This window comes from Cucumis sativus, chromosome 2 (assembly GCF_000004075.3).
Source record: "Cucumis sativus cultivar 9930 chromosome 2, Cucumber_9930_V3, whole genome shotgun sequence".
Classification (NCBI taxonomy): Eukaryota; Viridiplantae; Streptophyta; class Magnoliopsida; order Cucurbitales; family Cucurbitaceae; genus Cucumis; species Cucumis sativus.
In genome coordinates this window covers 8,259,534-8,283,966 of record NC_026656.2, presented here as the reverse complement: position 1 = coordinate 8,283,966, position 24,433 = coordinate 8,259,534, and the positions used below count along the sequence as shown (strand labels likewise).

General features: G+C 33.8%; 1 protein-coding gene across 3 annotated transcripts; it reads right to left on the bottom strand.

Annotated features, from left to right (window-relative positions):
* Positions 1 to 3,348: 3,348 nt before the first annotated feature.
* On the bottom strand, positions 3,349 to 18,891 carry LOC101203465 (putative acyl-activating enzyme 19). Of its 3 annotated transcripts, XM_011650764.2 has the most exons (17): positions 18,388 to 18,884; positions 17,566 to 18,045; positions 16,930 to 17,126; positions 16,563 to 16,760; positions 15,129 to 15,848; positions 14,282 to 15,000; positions 13,875 to 13,950; positions 13,645 to 13,731; positions 13,321 to 13,364; positions 12,891 to 12,999; positions 12,492 to 12,551; positions 11,114 to 11,198; positions 10,135 to 10,199; positions 9,057 to 9,116; positions 4,468 to 4,512; positions 4,094 to 4,203; positions 3,349 to 3,821 (listed from the first exon to the last, which is right to left on the bottom strand). In XM_011650764.2, exons 1-17 carry the CDS (start codon positions 18,692 to 18,694, stop codon positions 3,584 to 3,586), a joined length of 3,600 nt encoding a protein of 1,199 aa, XP_011649066.1. In that variant the 5' UTR covers positions 18,695 to 18,884; the 3' UTR covers positions 3,349 to 3,583. The 3 variants fall into 3 exon arrangements, 2 of the variants coding, with proteins under 2 accessions (XP_011649066.1, XP_031736826.1); XR_004214488.1 differs by lacking the exons at positions 3,349 to 3,821; positions 10,135 to 10,199 and having other exon boundaries at positions 4,180 to 4,203; positions 18,388 to 18,891; XM_031880966.1 differs by lacking the exons at positions 3,349 to 3,821; positions 4,094 to 4,203; positions 4,468 to 4,512; positions 9,057 to 9,116 and adding an exon at positions 9,131 to 10,069 and having other exon boundaries at positions 18,388 to 18,891.
* Positions 18,892 to 24,433: the final 5,542 nt, after the last annotated feature.

Sequence of the window (24,433 nt, the reverse complement as noted above, 5' to 3'; positions counted from 1 at the left end):
TTTACCAGCTTCTCTGAGATAAAATTGTGGGTGGCTCCACAATCAATTAACACAATAGCTGACCTCTCTTTTAATTCTCCTTTTACCTTCATTGTTCATGGATTAGACAATCCAACTACAGAATTGATGGACAGCTCCACCACCACCTGATTCTCCTCCATAATCTTCAAATTATTCAATTCTTTATGACTCCTCGATTCTTCTTCTATAATCTCGTATTCCCCACCTTCTTCTAACACCACCAGCATTCTTAATTCTCTTTGCTCTTTCATCCTACATTTATGATCATGAGAGGATTTTTCATTACAGCGGAAGCACATACTTTTCTCCTTTCTAGATTGGAATTCAGCATTCGATAAGCATTTCGTCGGACCTTCTTTTCGGCCCTCTTCTTCCGTGTCTCCTCACAATGTGATTGTTCTCATTGGCCAATTCATCCCTCCTTTACTTTCTCCTGTATTCACATTAGCGTTTGCTTTAGTGTTACTTTGCGAAAACTTAACTCCTCCTCCAGCATATCCTAATAATTTGGCTTCTCTTCGTATGTCTTCTCTGTTCTCTACCTTCTGTGCAATTCGCATCATCTGTGCTAATCCCTTCGACTCACAGAAATCCATCTCTGCTTGTATCCACGGTTTTAAATCGAACATAAAAGTCTCCTCTACATCTTCGGTAAATCCGACAAAGGAGCGACCCACTTATCAAACAAATTGTGATATTTTTCCACCGTCGTCTTTTGTTGAATTCTCATAAATCTTCCATACAACGACCCCTCTCTCAGGGATCGAAAACACACTAATAGTCTCTCCTTCATATTTGCCCAATCTATAAATTTCTCTCGTTCTTCTTGAGAAAGGTACCAATTCAATGTGGGACCCTTATAACTAATAGTAGATACAGTTAATTTCTTAAATTCAGTAAGTTTATGAATCTGGAAATATATCTCTACACAAAACAACCAGGAATCAGGATCGTCTCCATTAAAAATCGGCATTTCGACCTTCTTGAATTTGTTGCGATCACTTCTGCTTGCATCCTCTGTTTTCTTTTCGACTCTCTCCATCTCATTCTCCCGTTTCGATGATCCCTCACATCCTTCGCCATTGAATTGCGCATAGTTAGTTTTGTCAGTTTTTCGCTCATCGTCGATCGGTCTTGTGTCGTCGACTCCATAATTCTCAACATTGTCTGGTTCTGTATCTCCATATTTTTTTATATTTTCGCCAATGTCTTTTCGATCACCGGTATCTTACTAATCTCCTTTCTAATGTCGTGCATCTCCTGATCAAGTGCTTTCAGTTTTTCTTCGCTTCGCGTCTAAACCATCTTTCTTCCTTGTGCCCGGAATCTAAATGTTTTGATACCAATTTGATGGAGCCCAACTTGTAATGAATTCAGAACTATATTATAGATTATAGAATAGGACGTAACCCTAGTACAATATAGAAACTCCCTTTCTCTTTCCCTCTCTTTCAAGGAAGAACAGAAAACAAACTCACTCTCCAAATCTCCCTCTCACAACCTCTCTCTTATTTATACTAACAAATTGTAACTAACATGTAACTAACAAATCGTAACTAACATGTAACTAACAAACCGTAACTAACAAATCGTAACTAACTCCTATCACCTATCACATGCTTCTCATGTGCGCGTGTTAATTCCTTTCTTTCCTCTTCTGTTGTACTGGTGGATTATCGGGGTTCTATCACCAACCTTAATGTGTCTTTCCCTTTTTCTTCGGATATAGCTCACCAGCAACTAGAAGGGTTTCGACAGCAAATTGCAGCACTTGAGGCTACCTTAGGGATAACATCCCACACTTTTGGTTGTGGCCTTCATACACAACCAATGTATTTGGAGAATGTGGCAACCCTCGTTCCCCACTTTATTCTCTTCAATTCACATTGATCAACAATATGGAACTCTAGATTGGCAAGTCATTATTGTATGCTGCAACAACCAAAGATATATAGGATACGACCCAGACAACTATACTCCAAGCGTCAAAATACCTCTTGACTTTATACTCTGCGAAAACAAGTCCATGAATACAGATAGAGGATGATGGATGGGACGTCTTATTTTAACAAACTCTCTTATCTGGCAGGAAATAGATATGTGCAGGAAAATTGTCTGGAATTGTCCTATTGATGGTATATAACACTCAAGCATTGAGAAAATTGAAAAAATCTATGACTTTCTTGCTAGTCTCCACTAGAAGTTTGATATTCTTTGGGCGAAATTTGGGTATAACACTCATTTTCATGGTTCCTAAAAAACTAGACCATTTCAAGCTGTTTATGGAAGACCCTCACCTCCGATCATTTCGTATGGAGAAAGGAAAATAGTGAATAACAATGTTGATCAACTGTTGATGGAGAGAGATTTAATAATCAATGCGTTGAAAGAAAACTTGGTGGTAGCCTAAAATATGATGAAAAATCAAGGAACTTACATTGGAGGAAACTTACTTTCCAAGTGAGGAATGAGGTATACTTGAAATTAAGACCGTATCGCGAATGTTCTTAGCAAAAACAAAAAAGAAGTGAGAAACTTTCACCCAAATTCTATGAACTATATCGGATCATGTAAAGAATTTGAGAAGTGGCATATCGCTTAGAATTACCACTAAGGGCATGTGTTCATGATGTCTTTTCATGTGTCCCAACTAAAGCTAAAGTTTGGTCAAACACAAATCTACGTAGGGGACAACGCACATAATGAATCAATAGGTCCAACACTTTACACAAATCTACGTAGGGGACAACGCACATAATGAATCAATAAGTCCAACACTTTTCCCTTATACTGACCGCAGAGTTTGAATTGCAACTGGAGCTGAAAGCCGCTATGGGGATCAAATAGAACAGAGAAATAGCAACAAATGAGTGGTTGGTCAAGTGGAAGGGGTTGTTGGATAGCAAAGCTACGTAGCGCACATAAGGAATCAATAATTCCTTACATTCCACCTTAAAGACAATGTGAGTTTCGAGCTAAGCGAAAATTTTAGACCTGAATATTACATACACACACAAGAAGGGACAGAAAAGGAATTGACATGAAATATGGTATTTCGAGGAGCTGACGAACCCACTAAATGTTGGATATTTATATGTAATGTTTAGTCTTGTTGGGATTTTTCTGTTTTCTAGGGAATGAATAGTTTTCTAGGGAATGAATCTTTACATATTCGTTCAGTCCACTAATAATAATAGACGTAGAAAAATTAATTAATTGATCAATATGATATATGAAGGATAGATTTGGTATATCAAATGAATAACTTATATACTTTATATTTATTTGTATTTGGTATATCAATCAAAGTCCACAAACAATAGCAACTGCACAAACACTTGTTGACTAATAAACACCATATATGAATTATAATTTTAGTACATAAAGTATATAACTTATATACTATTGATATACACGTAGATACACTACTAAGGGTAAAATATAGAATAATAAAAACAAAGATCAGCCCAGAGGAGACTCAAGACTCAACCATCTTCCTAAGTTTGGTCTCATTTCTTCCATGAACAGTCTCAACAAGAGAAAAATGGCAAAATTTTAGTCACTATGTACTATTTCTTTTGGTGTTAAGGTTATCAATCCCAACACAGTGCACATAATCATCGCGGCAACCAACAAAAACCAGTCCACCTATCATAACAGATGAGGAAAATATGTCTCCTTCAAGATCTAACCTACCAAACTCTTCCACATTTGTGTTCTGGGAATTTCCCTCCTGTGTTGCATTCAACTTTACTCGAAGCAAATGTATGGATCCAGCACTGGAGCAAACACAAATCAACCTGAAAAAAGAAAAAAAAATTCTCTCTTTACTTCATCTTCATCCATTTTAGAAATAATTGGATGTGTCTGTGGGTAAAATATGAAAGCCTGGACGAGCTTTGCCTCAACAATTCTAATAAAACAATCACTTGAGGCTACTATATTTCGTTGACAAATAAACCCAAGATATTAAATTTTAAATAAGTGGCTAACATGGCTTAAACCCATTACAATCTCATTAATGAGTTAAAATAATACATTCGAGCTATGTTTCCTACATTACTTTTCATACCTGTCCGAGGAGATGGAAGTTTCAGGTACAAGTTGCAGATGCTCATCAACACAAGCAGATGCAGTTATCGGATTGCCAATGTTGTACTCCCACACTAAATCTCCACTTTCCTGAATAGATCCCAACAGAAAACACATGATTTCGAAATTAGAGTGCTCCAAGTAGACTACAATGAGGGAGAAGCAGAGGAGGGAGGGCTCTCAAATTTCTTCCCAATCATGTAATCCTTTATTTTTCTCAACATCAATATGATTCCCATCAAGACATTGTTCAAAAAATTTACTAGAGTAGGGACAATTAGAAGAATGTGCCAGAGAGAAGTACCAAAAAACAACGGAAATAAGATAAAAAAAAATAATTACAATGGTGTTTACCAGTTCAAAAGAATAAATGCTTCCATTCCTGGAACATATGAGAACCTGAAACACAAGATTTACAATAAGAATAATTCCCCAAAAGAGAGTATAGGTTGTTCGTAAATTTGCATGCAATGGAAATATGAAGTAATGCAATAGACTTATGTCGTACTCTAAGAATGAATTGATGATTAATAGCAATTAAATTCAAGTTTTCTTTGTCTAAACCCAAGTGTAATTCTGAACACAGAACTTTTTAAAATTAATGTTTGGACGTGAGTGATCTTATGTGGTGAAATTGATTAAAAGAAATAATAATCTCTACTCTAAAAAATCTTTATCTACTTACAATGAATGGTGATTGATGGGTAATAGTCGTAATGAGGATGGGGTAAATATGATGTGATGAATGTGATGGAGAGTGATGATGCCGATGCGATGAATTGGAAGTGTGTGTGGATGTGTGATAAACCACCAATTGTAATACAATATGGCAGAAGGAAGATAAGTGGAATGGCACGTGCACAGGTGATGGAAGTGGAGGAAGTGGAAATCACCTTAGTGGGGACCATAGTTAGTTAAATGGGGAGGGTAAAAGGGAGAGATGGAAGGAAAGATGGGGCTGGTTAATCAGTTTCTGGAAGTGGAGGGGTTGTAGTTTCTGGAGAGCAGAATTACAGAAGTTGTTCAGTTACTTTAATCTTAGAAAGTGTTTTCCATTATTGTAATTACTTTCGATGTTTGAATGATTTATTTTGAACTTGGTTATTGTCTGTAAAAGAACTTGTTTGTTCTGTGTTTTCAAGACTGGTTTGAGTATTGTATTCTGTAATAGTTTGGTTGCTTAATAAACAAATAGAACATATTACTTGGTCTTCTATCATTTTGGAATCAGAGACATTCGAATCTGTGCAGCATTCTCGCCATGGCTCAAAAGCGAAGTGAGGAAAAGTTGGAAATGGTTGATCAAGAGATATCTGGCATTCGAGCAGAGTTACATGGATTACCATCTATTAAGGAGGATATTTCATCGTTGGCAAAGAGAATTGGAAGGCTGGGTGTGCAGGCTGAACAGCAACAGCAGCAACAACAAACTTTCATGAATATTATGGGAATGATTAAGGGAAAGACAACATGGGAATAAGTTTCAGAAGGTTCGTCCAGCAAGAAAGTAACTACGATTGATGTCAGTGATTCATTTGTGATGGGAGGAAAATCTGAAGAAAAACACACCCAGTTGGAAGGAGAAGAATCTGCAGGGGATCGAAGCAAATTCAAAAAATTGACATGCCAGTTTTTGTGGGTACTGATCCGGATCGTGGCTATTTAGACCAGAACATTATTTTCAGATACACAAACTTACTGAATCAGAGAAGATGATGGTGTCAATCATTAGTTTTGATGGAGCAGCCTTGGATTGGTATAGATCTCATGAAGACCGTGAATCGTTTGTTATAAGATTTAAAGAGAAGACTTATTATTCGATTTCGATCAAACCGTGAGGGATCGATCTTGGGCAGATTTTTAATGATAAAGCAAGATACTACAGTGGATGAACACAGAAATTTATTTGATAAATTGGTGGCACCTTTGCCTTTTCTACAGAAGACAATCATAGAAGAGACATTCAAGTTTGAAACCTTGGATTAAGGCAGAAATGGAATGTTTGGAACCTGTTGGGCTTGCTCAAATCATGAAGTTGGCCCAAAAGATTGAGAATCAAGAGGTGATAAGGGGTGAATCAGACTTCAAATGTGCATGGGATGGTAAAACCCAGGTTTCTACTTTAAATACTCAATTTCCTGTAGTTTCCAATGACAATAAGTCAGGAGGTACTGTTCCAGTGAGGACTATCACACTTTGAGGAGTGGCTGCAGAAACTAATAGGTGGGAAGGACCATCAAATCAAGACGGCTTTCTGATGCTGAGTTTCAAGCCAGACGTGAGAAAGGACTGTTTTCGTTGGGAGGAAAAATTTTATGCATGCCATAGATGTAAGGTGAAGTATCATAAGGAACTCAGAGTGTTAGTTGTTCAAGCAACTGGGGAGGAATTGAAAGTAGTGGAAGAGGATGACCATACAGACGAACATGAGGTAAAAGCTATTGAACTTGACATTAAAAAAAAAGAACCAGTGATAGAATCGTCATTAAATTCAGTGGTGGGATTAACAAATCCGGGCACGATAAAATTAAAAGGAGCAATTCAAGGGATGTCAGTGGTGGTTTTGATAGAATACGGTGCAATACATAATTTATTTCTGAAAAACTAGTGGGCTTAGTTGAAATTGTCTTTGGAGGAAACTTCTCACTATGGGGTCATTCTGGGGTGGGGTATTGCTATGAAAGGTAAGAGCATATATGTAGTCAAGTGGAACTAACATTGGGTGATTGGAAACTTGATAATTTCCTACCATTAGAGTTTAGAGTTTAGAGTTGGGAGGAGTGGACGTAATCCTTGGAATGCAATGGATGCACACGTTGGGGGTAACTGAAGTGGATTGGCGGAAACTCACTTTATCTTTCATACAAAATGAAAAAAAGGTCGTTATAAGGGGTGACCCAAGTTTGACAAAGACTAGAGTGAGTTTGAAACACATGATGAAGACATGGACACCATCTGATCTAGGTTTCTTGATAGAATGTCGAGCTTTGGAGCGAGGAATGACATTTGCCGAATTGTATGGGATTGATGATGTTCCTACAATTCAAGAGTTACTACCAGCAGACATTTTGGCTTTTGTAAAAATCCAGCAACAAAGGAGTGGGAAGTGCTTATTAGTTGGAAAGGAATACCACCACATGAGGCTACATAGGAGAATTGTGATGATTTTGCACAACATTTTCCTCATTTCCAACTTGAGGACAAGGTGTGACTTTGGAGAGGGAGAGTAATGATAGACCACCAATTGTAATACAAAATGGCAGAAGGAAGACAAGTGGAATGGAACGTGCACAGGTGATGGAAGTGGAGGAAGTCGAAATCACCTTAGTGGGGACCACAGTTAGTTAAATGGGGGAAGTTAAAAGGAAGAGATGGAAAGAAAGATGGGGGTGGCTAATTAGTTTCTGGAAGTGGAGGGGTTGTAGTTTCTGGAGAGCAGAATTACAGAAGTTGTTCAGTTACTTTAATCTTAGAAAGTGTTTTCCATTATCGTAATTACTTTTGATGTTTGAATGTTTTAGTTTGAACTTGGTTATTGTCTAAGTACTTGTTTGTTCTGTATTTTCAAGACTGGTTTGAGTATTGTATTCTGTAACAGTTTGGTTGCTTAATGAACAAATAGAACACATTACTTGGTGTTCTATCAATGTGGTAAATGGTTGCAGTTCTTATGAAAACAGTCTACGAAGAGTGAGGAAAAAGCAATTTGATAAGGTAGGGTTGAGAAGAAAAGATTATCTAATACTTCCTTAAGTGATGCAAAAGTATACAGTTTTCAACTCTTTCGTTTAGAAACCTAACCTCTCGTTTATGAAAGCCACATTTGTCTTATCTCTAAGATGCACGCTCATGTTAATTTCAAACTTAGTTGATTTGAACTCTAAAGCTAACTCTTTCCTTGTTTAGTGCATTCCATAATCACTTACTCTCTCAAGCCAGGGTTCCCTACAAATGGTCCAGCTATTTGGCTTATTTGAAAATGACAAGTTTCATCTCAAACTTGACTCCCTCAAAGGCTGGCTGCATGATCCCTGATGAGAAATCGTACAGATTAGGTGATGCATACTCCCTTATTGGTCAATTATGATCATCGGCGAGGAGTATGGGATTAGTTGGGGCTAACGCGTTTTTCGGTTTGTTGCCCAAATTTTGTACATTGCGGTTGTTTAATTCATTTGGGCATATTTGGGTCATTGAGATTGATATTGTTCTGCTGATCACCCATTTGCTATTTCGTCTCCTTTGTCAGTTGGCCCTGTTTCATCTCCGAAATGTAATTCGGTGTCATATTTTCTTTTACTGCTTTCAATATTTATATCTCGCATAAATTTCCAACGATAAATAGCCCAAAGCAGCACAGAATTTAACAACAGACTTCCTCTCAAAAGATTGGTCGAACCTCTGCTGATCAAAATTCCCCACATTTTTCATAATCTCCAACCTCTCGATCTTTTCTTTGAAGGACTCTAAATGGGAACTTAGTTTACTTCTATGAAGCGAGAGAGAGTCCACCATCTCCATAGCGATTCAAGCCATAAACAGCCTACATCAGAGCCAGAGGGAACAAAAGATTCCAATCGGTGGATCAACTCATTTCTTGCTTTACACTTCTTTATTTCTTATGCATTCACATTTGTATTGAAATTGAAAGTTTGAAAACTCTTTTATTCTTAATATAAAAACAATTATTCTTCATCCGATTCTATCCATGTCTTCTTACCCTTCTATCATGTGCAACTAAATTATCAAGGGTCGTAGAGCAATCACATATTCAGAGATAAAGAAAGAAAGCAAAATGATCATAGGTTTCTAACCCACAGCACATTACATGGTGTGCTGCAGAAAATAAAAAATGAAAATAAAAGCTAGATAAAGTGGGATAGACAAAATAAACAAGGGGACTATATTAAATTAAGACTTACGAGAATACTGTAAAAATGTACCTGCGAAGGAATGGAAGTAGATATGCAGGGTCCAGCAAATATAGGGCCTCCAGTTTTACTCTGAATGAGTTATGAGATAGTTTTGTTGATGAGCATATAATGAAGGGTTTTACACAAAATTTACAATACACAAAAAGAAAATGAATATAAGTGTTGGATTTTATAGTAAATTATTAAAAGTTGGGGATAGTTTTGAAATTGCCAAATTAGGAACTTATTTCTCTTTTATTTTGTAGTTTGATTTAGGTTGGGCTATTTCCTTTTACTAGTAGACTTGGATTCCTTTCAGGTCGCGCGCCCCCAACTCTTTCTGATGAATGAGACTTAGAGTACCAACCATAGGCTTTCTTGCTTTTCTTGAATAAAAGGGAATTGAATACCACACTTCCTTCTGGGGGATACCTCTTTGTCTCCACAGTCCGGCTACTCTCATGAGATCTTTTCATCGTCTATTTTTTAGTGGATAAACAAGGACAATGAAATTTGATGAGAGAAGATCCAGTCTGGAGGATTTATCCGTAGGACTCTAAAACGGAGGACTATCCATTAGAAGGCAAGAATAGACCTGTCTTTATCCCGTAGTTAGGAGTATGAAGACTGGAGGACTATCCATTAGAAGTGTGAACATTGAATTTCTTTTACCTGTCCTAGGCTTGATTCTTGAATTGCCTTTTCTCGTCTGAAGGCGCAATGAAATATGCGTGACCGCTTTTCTTTTTCGAATATTTCTATTTAATGAAAAGAGAGAAATTTTGACTGATTTTTCATGAAAAGTTGCGTTCCTTTATTATATTCTTTTCAGCTCTCCTTATTCTAATGGATAATCCTACAGATAAATCACCTGGACCTTTGTTTGATTAATCTGAAATCTAGCAGATGAATTTTGTTTTGAGCTTCTTTCGTTCTCGTTAATTAATGATTCTTGAATCCTCGTTTATGAGTGAATTCTTCTTTGATTGACTTTTGTGCTAGTCCGAAGGACTATCCATATTCTCTTCTTTGCACATCTGCGTCTGTATACGTGTGAGTTCATTACTTTTGGGAAATTAGAAAATTTCAGTAACTGTAGAAATTGTACCTTCCATGAAACAGATCCACTTGAATCCAACGCAACAACATGGCCATCCACCAGGCAACAAATAACTGTGAATAGAACGATGGTGTGAGCAACCCTGTATCCAATATCATAAATCCATAGTTCAAAATATGGAGTTCTTTTTTTGTTCTTTTTTTGGTTCTCGCCTGGCTGACAAATCTTGGATACAGAAAACCAAAACCACCGAGGCAGTAGAAGTTTCTAAATTTAGCAAACTCTTGATTGAGTACAAGCAACTTTTATTTAAGTTTGACAGCATGAGAAGTTGAAAATTTGGACCTATAATCTTTAAACAAAAGATATATGCCTTAACCGGTTGAGTTAAGGTTGTTGTTCAAGGGACTAAGAATTGGGGGCTTAATCACTAAACACTCGCAGATTTAGCAAATGAAGAAAACTATAGATGGGAAATGCTGCTTAGGTTTCAATTCATACTTGTTAGAGAAACTTAAGGAAAAGCTAGGAGTGAATTAAATTATCTATGAGAATAGCTCAAAAGGAAAAGGAAGTCTGAAGAAGATTTATTGAATTACATGACGACAAAATAATATAACCAAGTCTCTTTTTCTTTTGGAAAGTTAAACGAATGGCTTAAAAAATTTATTGAAAGATAGATACCTTAGACAAAAGAACATGAAAAACAAAATCAAAATTTTAGAAAGTAAGATCTAATAAAAAAAATTGCAGTTAAAGCATCAAAGCTAAAGAGCATCATTAACTTTGGTTTGCAAGTCAAGCATTTGTTCCGTACTTTAAAACTTGAAGACTAATTTGTCTACTGTCTTAAACCTACTCAAAGTGACCCAAACTTCCTCATTCAGAACTTCTAACGTTTTCCGAAATCCAAATTTTTCCGAAAATCCCAGATACTATATTCTCTGTTTGCACAAATGTATGGTATATGAAAGGAAAAAGTGCTCAGAAAACAAAACAACAACAAAATAAGAATATAGAGAAATACCATTTCTAGTAACTGGATCAATTGCAAGGGACCCAAAGACTGGCGCTTCTAAATCATAATGCCACAAAGAATTGAAAGGGAAATCCTGCAGTAATTAAGAGAAGGAAATAGTCAACAAAAAATTGCATGGTTTGGAATTCTACCATGCAAAGTATATTGGAGACTTCAATAACATTTTAGGAAAAATAGAAATGCCGATACCGCAGATGTAGGATTCGGAGAATGAAGATGGAAATAAATAAGAGACGGAAGTATGCACTCAATTTAAAGTTTCTAGAAGTCGAGAAGGAGAGAGAGAAAACCAGACAATTTAGAAGCTAAATGATAAATCCTGTTTGCACCCTCAACAACCCTCTAAAATTTATGGTTATTATTTTTAAGTTCAAATCCCATTTTACTTCAAACTTTCAAATTTTCTACTTGAAAAAGGTTTGATCCTTGATATTATTAGGTAGCCTAGCGTGCATATGTTAAACAACTCTTAGATGATATATAATTAAATTTACCTTCACCCAAAAGCTTAAACTTATGGGTGAATGCAAATTTAATATAAAATCTAACACTCTCCTTCACTTGTGAGCTCAAAATATAAAGAAGACACAACAAGTAGAAATTAATATTAACCGGAGGAGGAAACAACAATGCTGGGGTTTGAAAAGAGGACCTTTTGATTCTAATACCATCTTTAATCACCAATTGATCCAAAAACTTAAACTAAGGGGTGAAGGGTGAAGACGAATGAATTTAATATTATATCACTTAACAACAACTAACGTCTAGCTAACGACAAGAAATCAAATAGATGTTTTGAGTTTCCGGACGAAAATGAAAAGAAATTGGACATTTAAGAAATTTATATATGTTTTGGAAGTTCAAAAATCAAAATAAAATAGTCCCAACAATTCAAGGATATAAACCTAATTTTAGTTTCTCCTCCCCATCGTATTCTTCTCGTATCTAATGCATAGGTTCTCATGTAATCCCAACTTTCAAACGGTTAGGAAATGTGGTGGGAAAGGTGTTGAGAACATAGATAGATGGTGACGATAGTGACAAGTTCCTGATGTCATGGTAATTGTCTCACCATCCCCGAGTCAGTATTAAGTTAACTAGATCTGCAAAAGATAGTTTCTCCTAATTGCTCCATGTAACAATAAGTCCCGACTAAAATTAAAATAGACTCAAGAGGCAATAGCTGAAGATCCCACCACCCATTGCCTCTATAGATTTCCTGAAGCAGACGCATAATTACAAAAGATAAAACTATTTTTGTAGTTATTTCTCATCTGCCAAGTTCCCAAGCCAGATTCATATCATTAGAGGGATTCTTTTTTTCCATGATTGAAAGGAATCAACATATAATAATACTTGTCATTGCCTTTATCAATAGAGCACTTATTCGTCCACCGGTTGAAGCCACATAAAGTCTATGTTGAACCTACAGAAAGAAGAAAGTTACATTTAAATCTTTACTGAAGTTACAATTGTAAAAAATTTCAGTACTCCTAATCTAATCTATTGCAGCTTTATTTTTACTGAAGTTACAATTGTAAAAAAATTCAATACTCCTAACCTAATGATCATCCTCCACAAAGCTGATCCCTCGTGCATAAATAATATCCACAACCATTTACTAACGCTCTCATTTGAAAATAAAGAGCAGGATAACCTTTTTTAAAAAAATTAAAAAAAAAGGTAGCTGAAAAATAATATTGAATTCACTATAGATCATCAATCAGGAAAGTACTGGAAAAAGAAAATGACTGACAGTGTTTACCCCATCAATTGCAGGTGATCCATATAAACTTCCTCCACATGGAAGTTTATAAACACAAGAATGCCTCACGTAGTCAAGTGCATATAAGTTATGGTCATACGATCCACACCTGCAATAAAATTTTAAATCTTAAGCTAAAAAGAATCTTTTGGCATGAAATAATGTAAACAGTTGATACTATATTTCCTTTTTCAATCAGTGGATTAATGGAAGTTTTCCTCAAACCAACATGTTTTTAGCCATCTTTTGTTTACAATAATTTTAAAGTCAAGTTAGTGTCCAACATCAGATTTGAATGGAAAAAACAACCATGATCGCTGAGAGACCAATATAAACTACACGTCAACCTTTAAAAAGAACAACAACAACAACCACCCTAATAGAGGAGAATGAACTATCAGTTGGGTGAAATGTAGAAGTAAAACCATACCAGATCAAATTTCTATCTGGGTCAACCACTGGCTGCGACTTTACCTTCATGTTGAAAAATGAAATCTTTATTAACTAGGAGATGCTGATAAATAAAACATGTTTTAAGCATTGGCCCTTTGGCAGGTAACCCCAAATATGAGATTATGAGCAATTTTATTCCCTTTCTTTGACATACAATGCTAGTGCTCTGGTAAGAATTAAACCGACGCAAATCAAAAAGGTACATGGTAGATAGATGCAATTCTTATTTCTTTTAATATGTTCAGCAGAACTGCCGTACTTTATCATTGATCGGTTTGTCAATGCAAACAAATTCCCTTACCTCACCATATGTTTGGAATGTCCATAGGATAACGCCAGTGGAAAACTCGAGAAAATATATATTCCCTTTGTAGCATCCGACAACAACCTAAAAAATTTCCGAGAACACAGTAAATAAATACACACATTTCTTTTCCAAGATTAAAATAATAATAAATAAATAAACAAATAAATAAATAAATAAATAAATATAAAAAAAACTTGATTGAATATTATGCCTAATGACCGCACCTGAGAAAAGTCCCCAACAATTGCTGCGGAACATTCAATTCTTCCTTCTAGCCGTATCTCCCAACGAAGAGAAGCACTATGGAAAGGAATACAATAAAAGTATAAATTCAGTAAATCAAATAAAAATGTACTAATTACAGAGAGTACACTATTTCATAAAAGGAAATTAGGAATTGTCATTGAAAATAAGAAAAGGGAAAGGCTTAGCATATGTCCATTTCCATCCCAAAATAAAAATAAATATATATGGTGAAAGGGGAACAGAGATAAAAGTTCATCGAGGAAAAAAGGCATCCGTATTAACATAAAGGAAGAAAATCTCGAAGACAACATAGAAGGAATACTCTGACTAACTACATTAAAGCGAATAGTAAATACACATGTTCTGATTCCTTAATGCTGCTTACTTTTTTGCATCCACGCAGACAAACTTATGTGAGTGAGAACCAATAAACAAGTAGATATTGGGGTGTTTAAACACAAGAAGTGGTGAAGCATCCACGCAAGATTCCATATGAACTTGCCATAGTTTTTTCATAGACCCATTTTCACCTCTTGGGGACTTTACCAACAAAGTTCCTGCACGTTTATTATCACCAATATACTTGCGTTCATACACAACCTTGTTGCATCGACTGAATGCACATGATACAGATGTTAAAGGAGAATGCCACAGGTGTCCACCAACTTGACTTATATTTTCCAAATTGATAGAACAGTCGGAAACCGCCTTATAGTGTTTCGACAATAAAGAATTGTTATTCCTTGGTACAACTGCCCTTGAAAAATCACCATTTGGTTGAACTTGTTTCCTTTTTCCAGAACTCCCACCCTCTTTAAGATCAAAATGGTTCAGAAACTCAGAATCATCCAAAGAATATTTGTTCCACCTATCAGTTTTCAGGTTCCTTCTTGAGTCAGCATCCTCATTGATACGTATGATATCCAATCCTTTCTTCTCTAGAATAACCGTAAGAAGCTTAGCTGGACTTGGATAGTGATACAGCCATCTCATATCTATCCCTAATCTATGTGAAACATGCGCTGCAGTTATAGAGTTACCACCCATTGTAAAGAAGTCGTCACCACTGGAGATCTCTTCAACCATTAAAGCATCGGAAAAGGCCTGCAAAACAAGAGAATGGATGCTGAAAAAAGTGTGCATTATTTGGAGATTGTACTCCGTTGTCCATTTCACAAGCTGCTATAAATGAAGCAACGAAGCTGGAAATATTAAGATGGTGGGGGTCACACCTTTTTTATGATTTGAATGAATTCATTTGCCCAAGTTTCATCAATACTTTCATGCACCTGCTCCCAAAGAGGTCTTGAATGTGTCAAGATCTCATAATCAACTTTTCCACTGGTTGTCATAGGAATTGAGTCAGTGAAGAAAAAGCTATTTGGAATCATAGCCAATGGAACTTTTTCCACCATCCAACTTCTGACAGTGGATCTGAATACTTCACTTTTCTCGTTATCTTTTAAAACTAGAAACGCCACTAGATACTCAAGTTCCCAATCACTTTTCCTGGAAACAACAGCTGCATCTACTACATCCGGATGTTCCCTTAAAGCATCCTCAATCTCTTCTAAAGAAATACGTTGCCCATTAACTTTGATAATACGATCTTTTCTCCCCAAGAACACCAAGTCACCACTTCGAAGCTGTTGGACAAAATCACCAGTCCTGATATAAATTTGACTACACGTTACATTGAATGAACCTTCATGAATAAAGTCCTGAGAAAACTTTATACCATCCAAAGGGAGAAAAACAGAATCTGAATAATATCCACTGCATACACAGGGACCACCAACACATAGTTCTCCCAGGTTCAGTGCATCATTGTCACCAACAACCACAACATCACAGTGAGAAATCGGCACACCAATTGGAACAGTCTTGATTGCGTCTGTCTCCAAAATCATTGGCATTTTCTTGCAATCGAAATATGTACAATCACCAGATACCTTTTTGTTCAGAAAATTGAGATACTAAATTATTGGCCAATAGATATGAACGATAGGACAATAGGTGGCTCAACATGTTCCAGATCACTGAATTAGAACAAAGTACAAGTGAATAGTGGCACCTTCAATCACCATCTTGACATAAATCTAAATTATGAAACTGATACCATGCATGAAAAAGGAGTTGCAATTTCAACGTTAAAAGACAGAAAGGATTTCAAGACTTTTCATGAGTTGCTGTCCAAAAAAGATTTCATTGTTGGAAAATCTCAAGGATTGTAAGATACACCCCACGATCAAGCTTCTTATATTCAATACCCATCCTAACAGATCTAGATACAATCTATTTAACACTTCCCACAGCATGGTTGCTTGTAACTCCTTAGAACTCAACAAGACAGTTATACAACCTATTGAACAGATCCTGTTCAGATAAGGTTGTTGGTTGCTTGTAACCTTACCACCATTCACTACCCTAAAGCAGGAAGACAGCACTACGTCCAACAAAAGTTAAGGACGATGAGAGCAGCAAAGATGGAGCTAAAAGAGAAACAAGTCCAAGCCTCTTTCCTTTTATTAGTCACAGAAAAGCATTAAATAGAACAATGTTGCAGACAGGAAAATGAAACAACATTCCAAAATGAAAAATATGAAAAACTGGGAATGATTTTGCATAAATCAAGTGCACAATGTTGGTAAGTATTGAATCCTAACCTCTGTACTACCATACAAATTCAAAATAGTGGTTTCTGGTAATAGCTTGACAAGTGCATCCCATAGCAGTATTGGCAGAGTTTCACCACTCAGAATTAACAATCTCAGGGAACATTTGACCCCACAGAATCTTTGCAATGCAGGAAGAAGCGTCCTCATTAGTGATGGAACAGCAGTAAGCTTACTAATAGAATACGCCTACAAAGAAAGAGATTATATTTGGTCATCCATTAAATAAGAATGTAACAAAAAATATGAGTTGATATCAACTGTACAGAGTAGCAAAGGCAGAATGTACAGATCCTACATGAAACATCCTAATGTAGAAAGTAGAACCCAAAACCAAAAGTGTCCCTACTGAGCCTACCTGAATAAAATTGACAACAGAACATAAATTTTCTTTCAGCTCTTTCATTGGAGGTGTAACCAAGACAGAAGCTGTTAATATGGCACTAAGAAATTCTTGAATGTGATCAATAAAGCTAATTGATGTCTTGAATAATAAAAGTTCCTCTCTGGTTGAAGGAAAATTTTCTTGCATCCATTGAAAGCGATTTAGAAGACCTACAAAAGTTAAACTATTTTGTTAAAGAAACCACACTGTTATATTTTGTTGGTATTACGAAGAACGGAGAAGTCACTGATCTTTCTTATAAGTTGTATATTATACTCACTGAGAAAGCAGGTTTTAGAAAAATGGATTCTTTTAATACAGAAATGGAATAAATTTTTAAAAAGGAGAAAGAAAACCCATTGTGGCAACAAAGCCCCACCAAGAAAACACTATTATCATCTCCAACCAGGGTTGATTAAAATAACACCTTAATTGTGAAGAGCACGGGTAAAGAACTTAGTTATGAATTGAAGTAATTTTTATAAGTCCATTGGTTTTCAAGAATCTGTCAGTATCAACATTTTATTGTTAAATCCATCAAAAATTTTATAAAATTGAGATCTTGACATTTCCATCGGTATCAATATCTTAATCCTCGGAACATCGTACCTTGTTCGGTGCCACATATGCCTTTAGGCTTTCCAGTAGATCCAGATGTATACATAACATAACAAAACAACCTCGCTTTCTCATCCTCACAAGGAAAAACTAAATCAACTGCACTATTATGCTCTCGAACAGAACTTTCTTCCATATTAAAACAAAGGGTTGAATAACCACTGATTTCCTCGAGCCAACGAAATCCCTCAGTCACATGATACCCATCTACACAAAATGAAGACCCAGAGTAGATAATAAGATCAATTTTCAATGAAGAAACAACTGACAGAATCCTCCTTTTAGGCCATGCAGGATCTAACGGCATAAAAGCCCCTCCGCATCTCAGTACAGAAAGAACAGAAATTATGTATTCAACTGAAGGAGGCATATATATTCCAAATATTTTCGGTATATTGCTGCTCTCAAGCTCAGTTGATGCTTCAGACAATTCACTAGCCACTGGACTAGTCTTTGCCGGCTGATCATTCGCTGAAAAATTGTGGAGATTAATTTCTATGTTAATAAGAGCGCCCCATTGATTAATTCGCATATTAACGGGAAAACACTACACTGTTTTACAGAATTGCAGGAAGTATAGCTTCTGTGTCGTCATCAAACTGATTACCCACTAATATTGCAGCCAACGTTAGAAATTTCTTTGCAAACAGATAAACAATTGAAATTGGAAGCACCTCGACAATATAAATCCGGAATACCAGATTATTCAAATTTCAGTGAAATAAAGTGTATTGTGCGAGTCATAAAATCTCAACGGAGAAAATGATTACGAGAGAATTAAAGATCAAAATTCAGTAGAATTGAAGAAATGACCTGGTCGAGGAGCAGTAGGCGCGTTTAATTGAGGACCGCGAACGGTTGCAAGAAGGCGGGAGCTGAGAGAATCAACGGAGGCCAACAGCTGCGAGTAAGTGAAGCACCGGTCGGCTTCGTACATGGGAGGAAAAGAGGATGTGGCGCGCCCCTGGAAGAAATCATCAGCTTCGCCGCCTCCGCCGGCGCCGTGTAACTGGCGGAAAAGTTGAACTCCACCGGAGGCATGAATTACAGCTATTTTTCCAGGATGAGATAGTGCAACCCTTTGAAACTCGTGAGATATGCAGCAAAGAGGCTGCTTCATAGTCTCTTTCCCTGAAGTTCAAGCATTAGAGATACTGGAAATGGAAACATTTGCTCATCTCCGCCATTGCTGCTTGATTCTCGAACCTTGGAATCGGATTTCCAAATTATAAAATTTTCCTAAAGCAGTAAAACTTTCCACTCGAAACCAAAAGATTCCTCACCCCCGATTGCAACTAAAAATCAAAAACTAAATCCTCTTTTGTTACCTAATGAATTCTATTTTACTCTCTAAATTACTTTTAATACCGAACTCTTAAAAGGAAGGTTTTCCAATAATAATAAAAAATACAAACTACTTACCCTAAAAAAAATTATTATCCACGAAATTGACAGGTAAAGTGTAAATAGTTTCATTTTCTTTTTTACTCCCGAACTCAACTCTCTTACATTTCATTTCAGACTCCCCGTCATTTTATACTTTTTATTTTTACCAAATTGAAATTTTGAAACAAACCATGAGAATAACAAAAAAAAAAATAGAACTAGCACATGAGTATTAACATTCATACGAGGGTAAAATAAACTAAAAAATGTATAATAAGAACAACCTATATAGAAAGTAAATTCTTCTTTATTGTAGATATATATTCACACAATTAATCAATTTATTAATAAGATGAAGTTAGTCATTCAAATATAAAAGTCACCTCATAATTACGTTAAAAGTTAATAGAATCTTACCGACCGGGATCAAAGTAAGTTTTTTTTTAATTCAAAGACCAAAACAAACATATATAAAAGTTGATGGATCAAAATAGGATTTAAACTTTTAAAAAATTAAGTATATTTGGCTAAACTATTAGGGGGCGTTTGGGGAAGGGTTAGGTTATGGAAGGGTTAAGGTTGCTAGTGTTATAATAAAACTAGTGTTATGATAAGTGATGTTTGGGAGAAGAGTTTATGAAGATAGTATTATGATAAGATGTGTTTGGGAGAAGGGTTATGTGGGTAAGGTGGTGTGTTTTTAAGTAATTTTTTTTCTTTTTCTAACTTTTGCATCAGCAATTACGAGATGAATTGAACATTTCCTAAGAGTAAAGCGAATGTCAATACTATTGAGTTAAACGTACTTTAACTTCACATATTTCTTTTCATTGGAATTATTTATAAAAAGTTTATATATACAATTAGAAGACATCTTTAGCATTGCATGTACTGAAAACCAAAAGGTCTTCGACTTAAATCCCCTCCGCCCCAATTTATAATAGAAAAGGTTAATTTAGATTCGTGTGAATGATGTAGAATATGTATGAAATACATTTTCAAATGTTTAGTTTAAAAAATTAGTTATTTTGAATATAATTGATTTTTTTAAGATTACATCGACACTTTTCATAAAAAAAGATTGACGTTTTTTCTTTGAAATTATTCATTTTTTAACATTCTTTTCTTAGAAAAACGTCAAGTAACTAAAACTACAAATGTCAAAAAAGATCATTTTTCTAGTAGAGTTTGAGTGTTTGATAACCACTCAAAATAATTTTTGAAGTTTATTTTAATCAACTTTTATAAAAAAATGTCAAATAAAAATGAATTTTTAAAAAAGAAAAAAAAATCTTACGTCAATCCAAACAAGCTTGGATTAAATGATGTGAACTATATGTTTCAAATTTTACACCATTAGAAATTGCGTGGATCATCGTACTAGTTGAGTCAAGCTTATTTTTTATTGATTCTTTTTTTTCTACATAATATATAAAAAGAAAAAATATTTGAAATGGACCTCGTGCAATTTTTATCAACCTATGAATTAGAAAAATGAATTAGCTTACAACAAGAATGACGAAATAGGAGGTTCGCTTTGGATAAACAGCAAAAATATTTTTAAATTGAAAAAATAGCAAAACAGAAAATTTTGAAGAAAAAAAATAGTCGAAGCATTGTCTTAAATGCCCCTACCTAACTAAATAACTTGAATCGTAAATAAATAAACTTCAAATACATTGTAATAAAAAAACTCATTCAGCCAATTAAAACTTATGAAAATTCTAATTTTCCAAAAAAAAAAAACCATCACCATCAAATCTCCACTCAATATGTGCAACAATTTCACATCATATTTAAACAATGCGGGCATTGAAAATAGCATTGCATGCATCAAATCTCCAATTTGAAACTCGAATATTTTTTTAATTTACATTCGTTGCTCCACCAAAAAACATTATTTCGCTCCACACAAATTTACATCCATTCACCAAAAAGTATTCTTCCGAAAAGCATCCTTCCACCGTTTTCCTCCACCAAAAAGTATTCTTCCACTCCACATTTATTCTATTCATTCGCAAAAAAAATATCCAATCGGTTGAAGAAAGCATTCGATGAACAGTTGAAAAGGGTTTCAATTAGTTGAAGAGCAAGTTCCTCTTTGTTTAAATGCTTTGTCTTATTCATGTGCCTCATTTTCTTCTTCAAGGTAGTCTATTCCTTTGCAAATGAAACATAACAGAAAATATTCAAATAATTATAAAAATGAGATTGAGGCATAATTACAATTCTAAAATTTAAATTCTAATTCTAATTGAAAAATACGTTATGTATTGTTTAATAAATTATTTAAAATATAAAAATATTAAAAATCTCGTATTTGTATTTGGCATTATTTTAGGAGAATGATCTAAAATTTAAATTCAATTTTTTTATTAAAGATATATATTATGTATTATTTAATAAATTGTTTAAAAATAAAACAAATTTGAAAATCTAGTATATATATTTGTCATTATTATAGGGGAGGTTGCTGCAATCTTGTACAACAATGAAATAGCAAGTAAAGTTAAGATTTACCAAATTTGAATGTTGTTTGCAAAATACATTATCTTCGTGCTATTTCCAATATATTGTTTCATTTTTTGAGTTATTCAAATACACTGTATTTTGAATATATAGATTATCTTATGCCCAGGTGAATGATACCATATCTTGATGACCAAATTTTTTACTTTTTGTGTATACATAATTCATACTTGACATATACTATGTTTGGAAAATCATAATTCTCTTGGTTATTATAAAGTTTGGCTAGTTAAACAACCGTGATTATGATTCAATGACACTATTTAGGATATCGTTCTTATTGTTGGTTTTGTAACAAATCCATCTTAATGTTAAGTTTTTTGTATTGGAAAAGTATATGATTATATGTGTAAATAAATATTAATATTTGAATATGTGATCATGTTATAGAACGAATAGTTTATCACATTATTTAAAAGTATAAATTACAATGTAGTTACGTTATCAACATATGCTATACAGTCTGTCAAATAATGTGGAACTAATTTGAAAAAGAATAATATTGTCATTTAGTATGTACAAATACACTGTAGCTCTATAGAAAATCAACATAATCAAACTTGGCCAAATTAAATTAAGCACATTAGAAACAACACCTACTGACCAAGGACAAGAGGGAAATGACTCACAGTATAAGGAAAAGAAAAGAACCGGATATAGACAGCATATTCATAATGTTTGGAATACATCTTAGTAACTAACATGTGTACATAATTGAAACAGGGTACAAAGATACTGAGGAATAAATCAACATGCTGATAAGGTCAATCGACAAAAAAGTTATATAATGATGAAATGAAGAAAAAAGAAAAAGATTGGATGAAAATGGTATAATACTCTCTATGTTTGGCATATGTTTGTTATAGTGAATGACTATTAAATTTTAAGAATTGTGAATCTCAAATGTAGGGTATTTGTAATTCTAACAGTGTGAAATATGTCAATTATGTTGTCATCAATTAAATGTATATATTTTTGTTATGAACAAATTAGATATGTTTGTTGTCATCAGTGACTTGTAACTTGTAACTTCTAAGAACTATGTATTTGAATTATATATAGCTTATAGTTTGAGTACTTTATTGATGAGATAAGTAATGTGTATGTAAATTATATTGTATCTGACGTATTGAACTTACTAATGTGAATTTCAACTATGATAAAATTTTAAATTCAAAATGTTATTAACAATCCTTATTTTGGAGGTATTTAAATTCAAATTTTCTATAAATATTTTGGAATACAAATAATCTAAAAATGTTTTTATGTTTGCCATTATTTAGAAAAATCAACCACACAATTTTAGGGGATAATAAAATAAGTGAATAATTATAATTAGCACGATTTTAGGAAATCATAAAGTTTTAAATTAAAATTGTTATTAATAATACGTATTCTGAAAGTATTTAAATTCAATTTTTTTATAAATATTTTGGAATATAAATAGTCCAAAAATATTGAATTTAAAATATGCCATTATTTTATGAATATAATTGTATAAAAGAATTCAAATTGACGATTTTAGTGGGTGTTATAAAATCTAACTTCAAATTGTTATTAGAAATAAAAAAAATTATGTATTATGTATTATATAATAAGAGACACTTGCAAAAATGACAAAATAAGTTATAATAATTAAGTTTATAGCACACACTTTATCATTTGTGAAAATGGCAAAAACGAAGTCCAACCCACCCATCAAAAGGTAAAATGTCACAAATGTCCTCGTTACTAATACACATCTGATACACCTTATACACGTCTGATACACCTAATACACCTGATACTTCTTGATACACTTGATACATTTAATTGATACACTTGATGCACCTGATACTCTTTGATACACTTGATACCTTTTGATATACACCAGAAACATTAATAATATATGTTTGATACACTTGAAACACTGCATATATATTTAATATTCTTTACTTATACAATTGATTGATTAAATGCACTTGATATGCTTGAAGTCATACTTATACACTTGATATACTATTGATATATACTTGTAAACTTGATTCATATACTTGATAATGATTCACTTTGCTGATATGCTTTAACAATATATTGTTGATATATTTGTTAATAATACACTGGGTTATATCATTCATATATTTAATCATACTCTAATGAACTGCATAAAATTTGAAAAAACGAAAATCACATAATAAGTATATTAATCAGCTAATCATATAATATAAGTATATTACAACACTAATATACAAAACAAAGACAAAGTTAAACCAAAAAATTAATGTAAAAAAGTAAAATAAAATCATTTGGAATCAGATTCAACCCAAAATATACATCGAAAAAAGAAAAAAAAATCACAAATAAAGTTAAATTATTCCGATCAACAATCATTATATTATATTTCATATTGCAATTATTGTACTATTAATATTTTTAAAATTAAGATTAAGACAAAAAGAATAAAAAAAATTTCTAGTATAAAAATAAACAAATAATTAGGACCTTAAAAAATGGGAGAATAAATAAATAAAGAGTAGTGTATTAGAAGAGGAAAAGAAATAAGTTATTGAAAGGTAGTTTAGGAATAATAACAAATTTAAGATGGAGAAATGAAAATTTTGCTACATTTGTAAAATTCTAAAACAATGTGCTTATAATTGCTATATTATATTATCAAAATGCTATTTTATGCAATTTTTCATATAATAAATTAGCAGGGAAATGAAAAAAACTGATTAATTTTAAAATAAAATAAAAAAATTGTCACCCATTTGTTAAAGAAGACAAAATTGATCTATAAAAATTTAGAGTTGAGTTAGATGAGTTATATGAAAAAAAAAAAGTTAATATCACATCACTTCCGTTAGAAAAATGAAAGGCCAAATTTCTCCTCTTAAATTGAAAAATATTCTTTATTTAACAAAATAAAAAGTCTTATTTCAACAATCACGAGGATGTGCGGCTT

Bases quoted from the DNA above. Each gene is read 5' to 3' on its own strand.
- LOC101203465 (XM_011650764.2), bottom strand. From the start codon at position 18,694: ATGAAGCAGCCTCTTTGCTGCATATCTCACGAGTTTCAAAGGGTTGCA. The intron at 13,000-13,320 runs GTATGGTTTTAC...ATTTTATTGCAG, and splicing joins CCAGATAGAAATTTGATCTG to GTGTGGATCGTATGACCATA. The intron at 4,204-4,467 runs GTAAACACCATT...GGATCTATTCAG, and splicing joins GCATTTATTCTTTTGAACTG to GAAAGTGGAGATTTAGTGTG.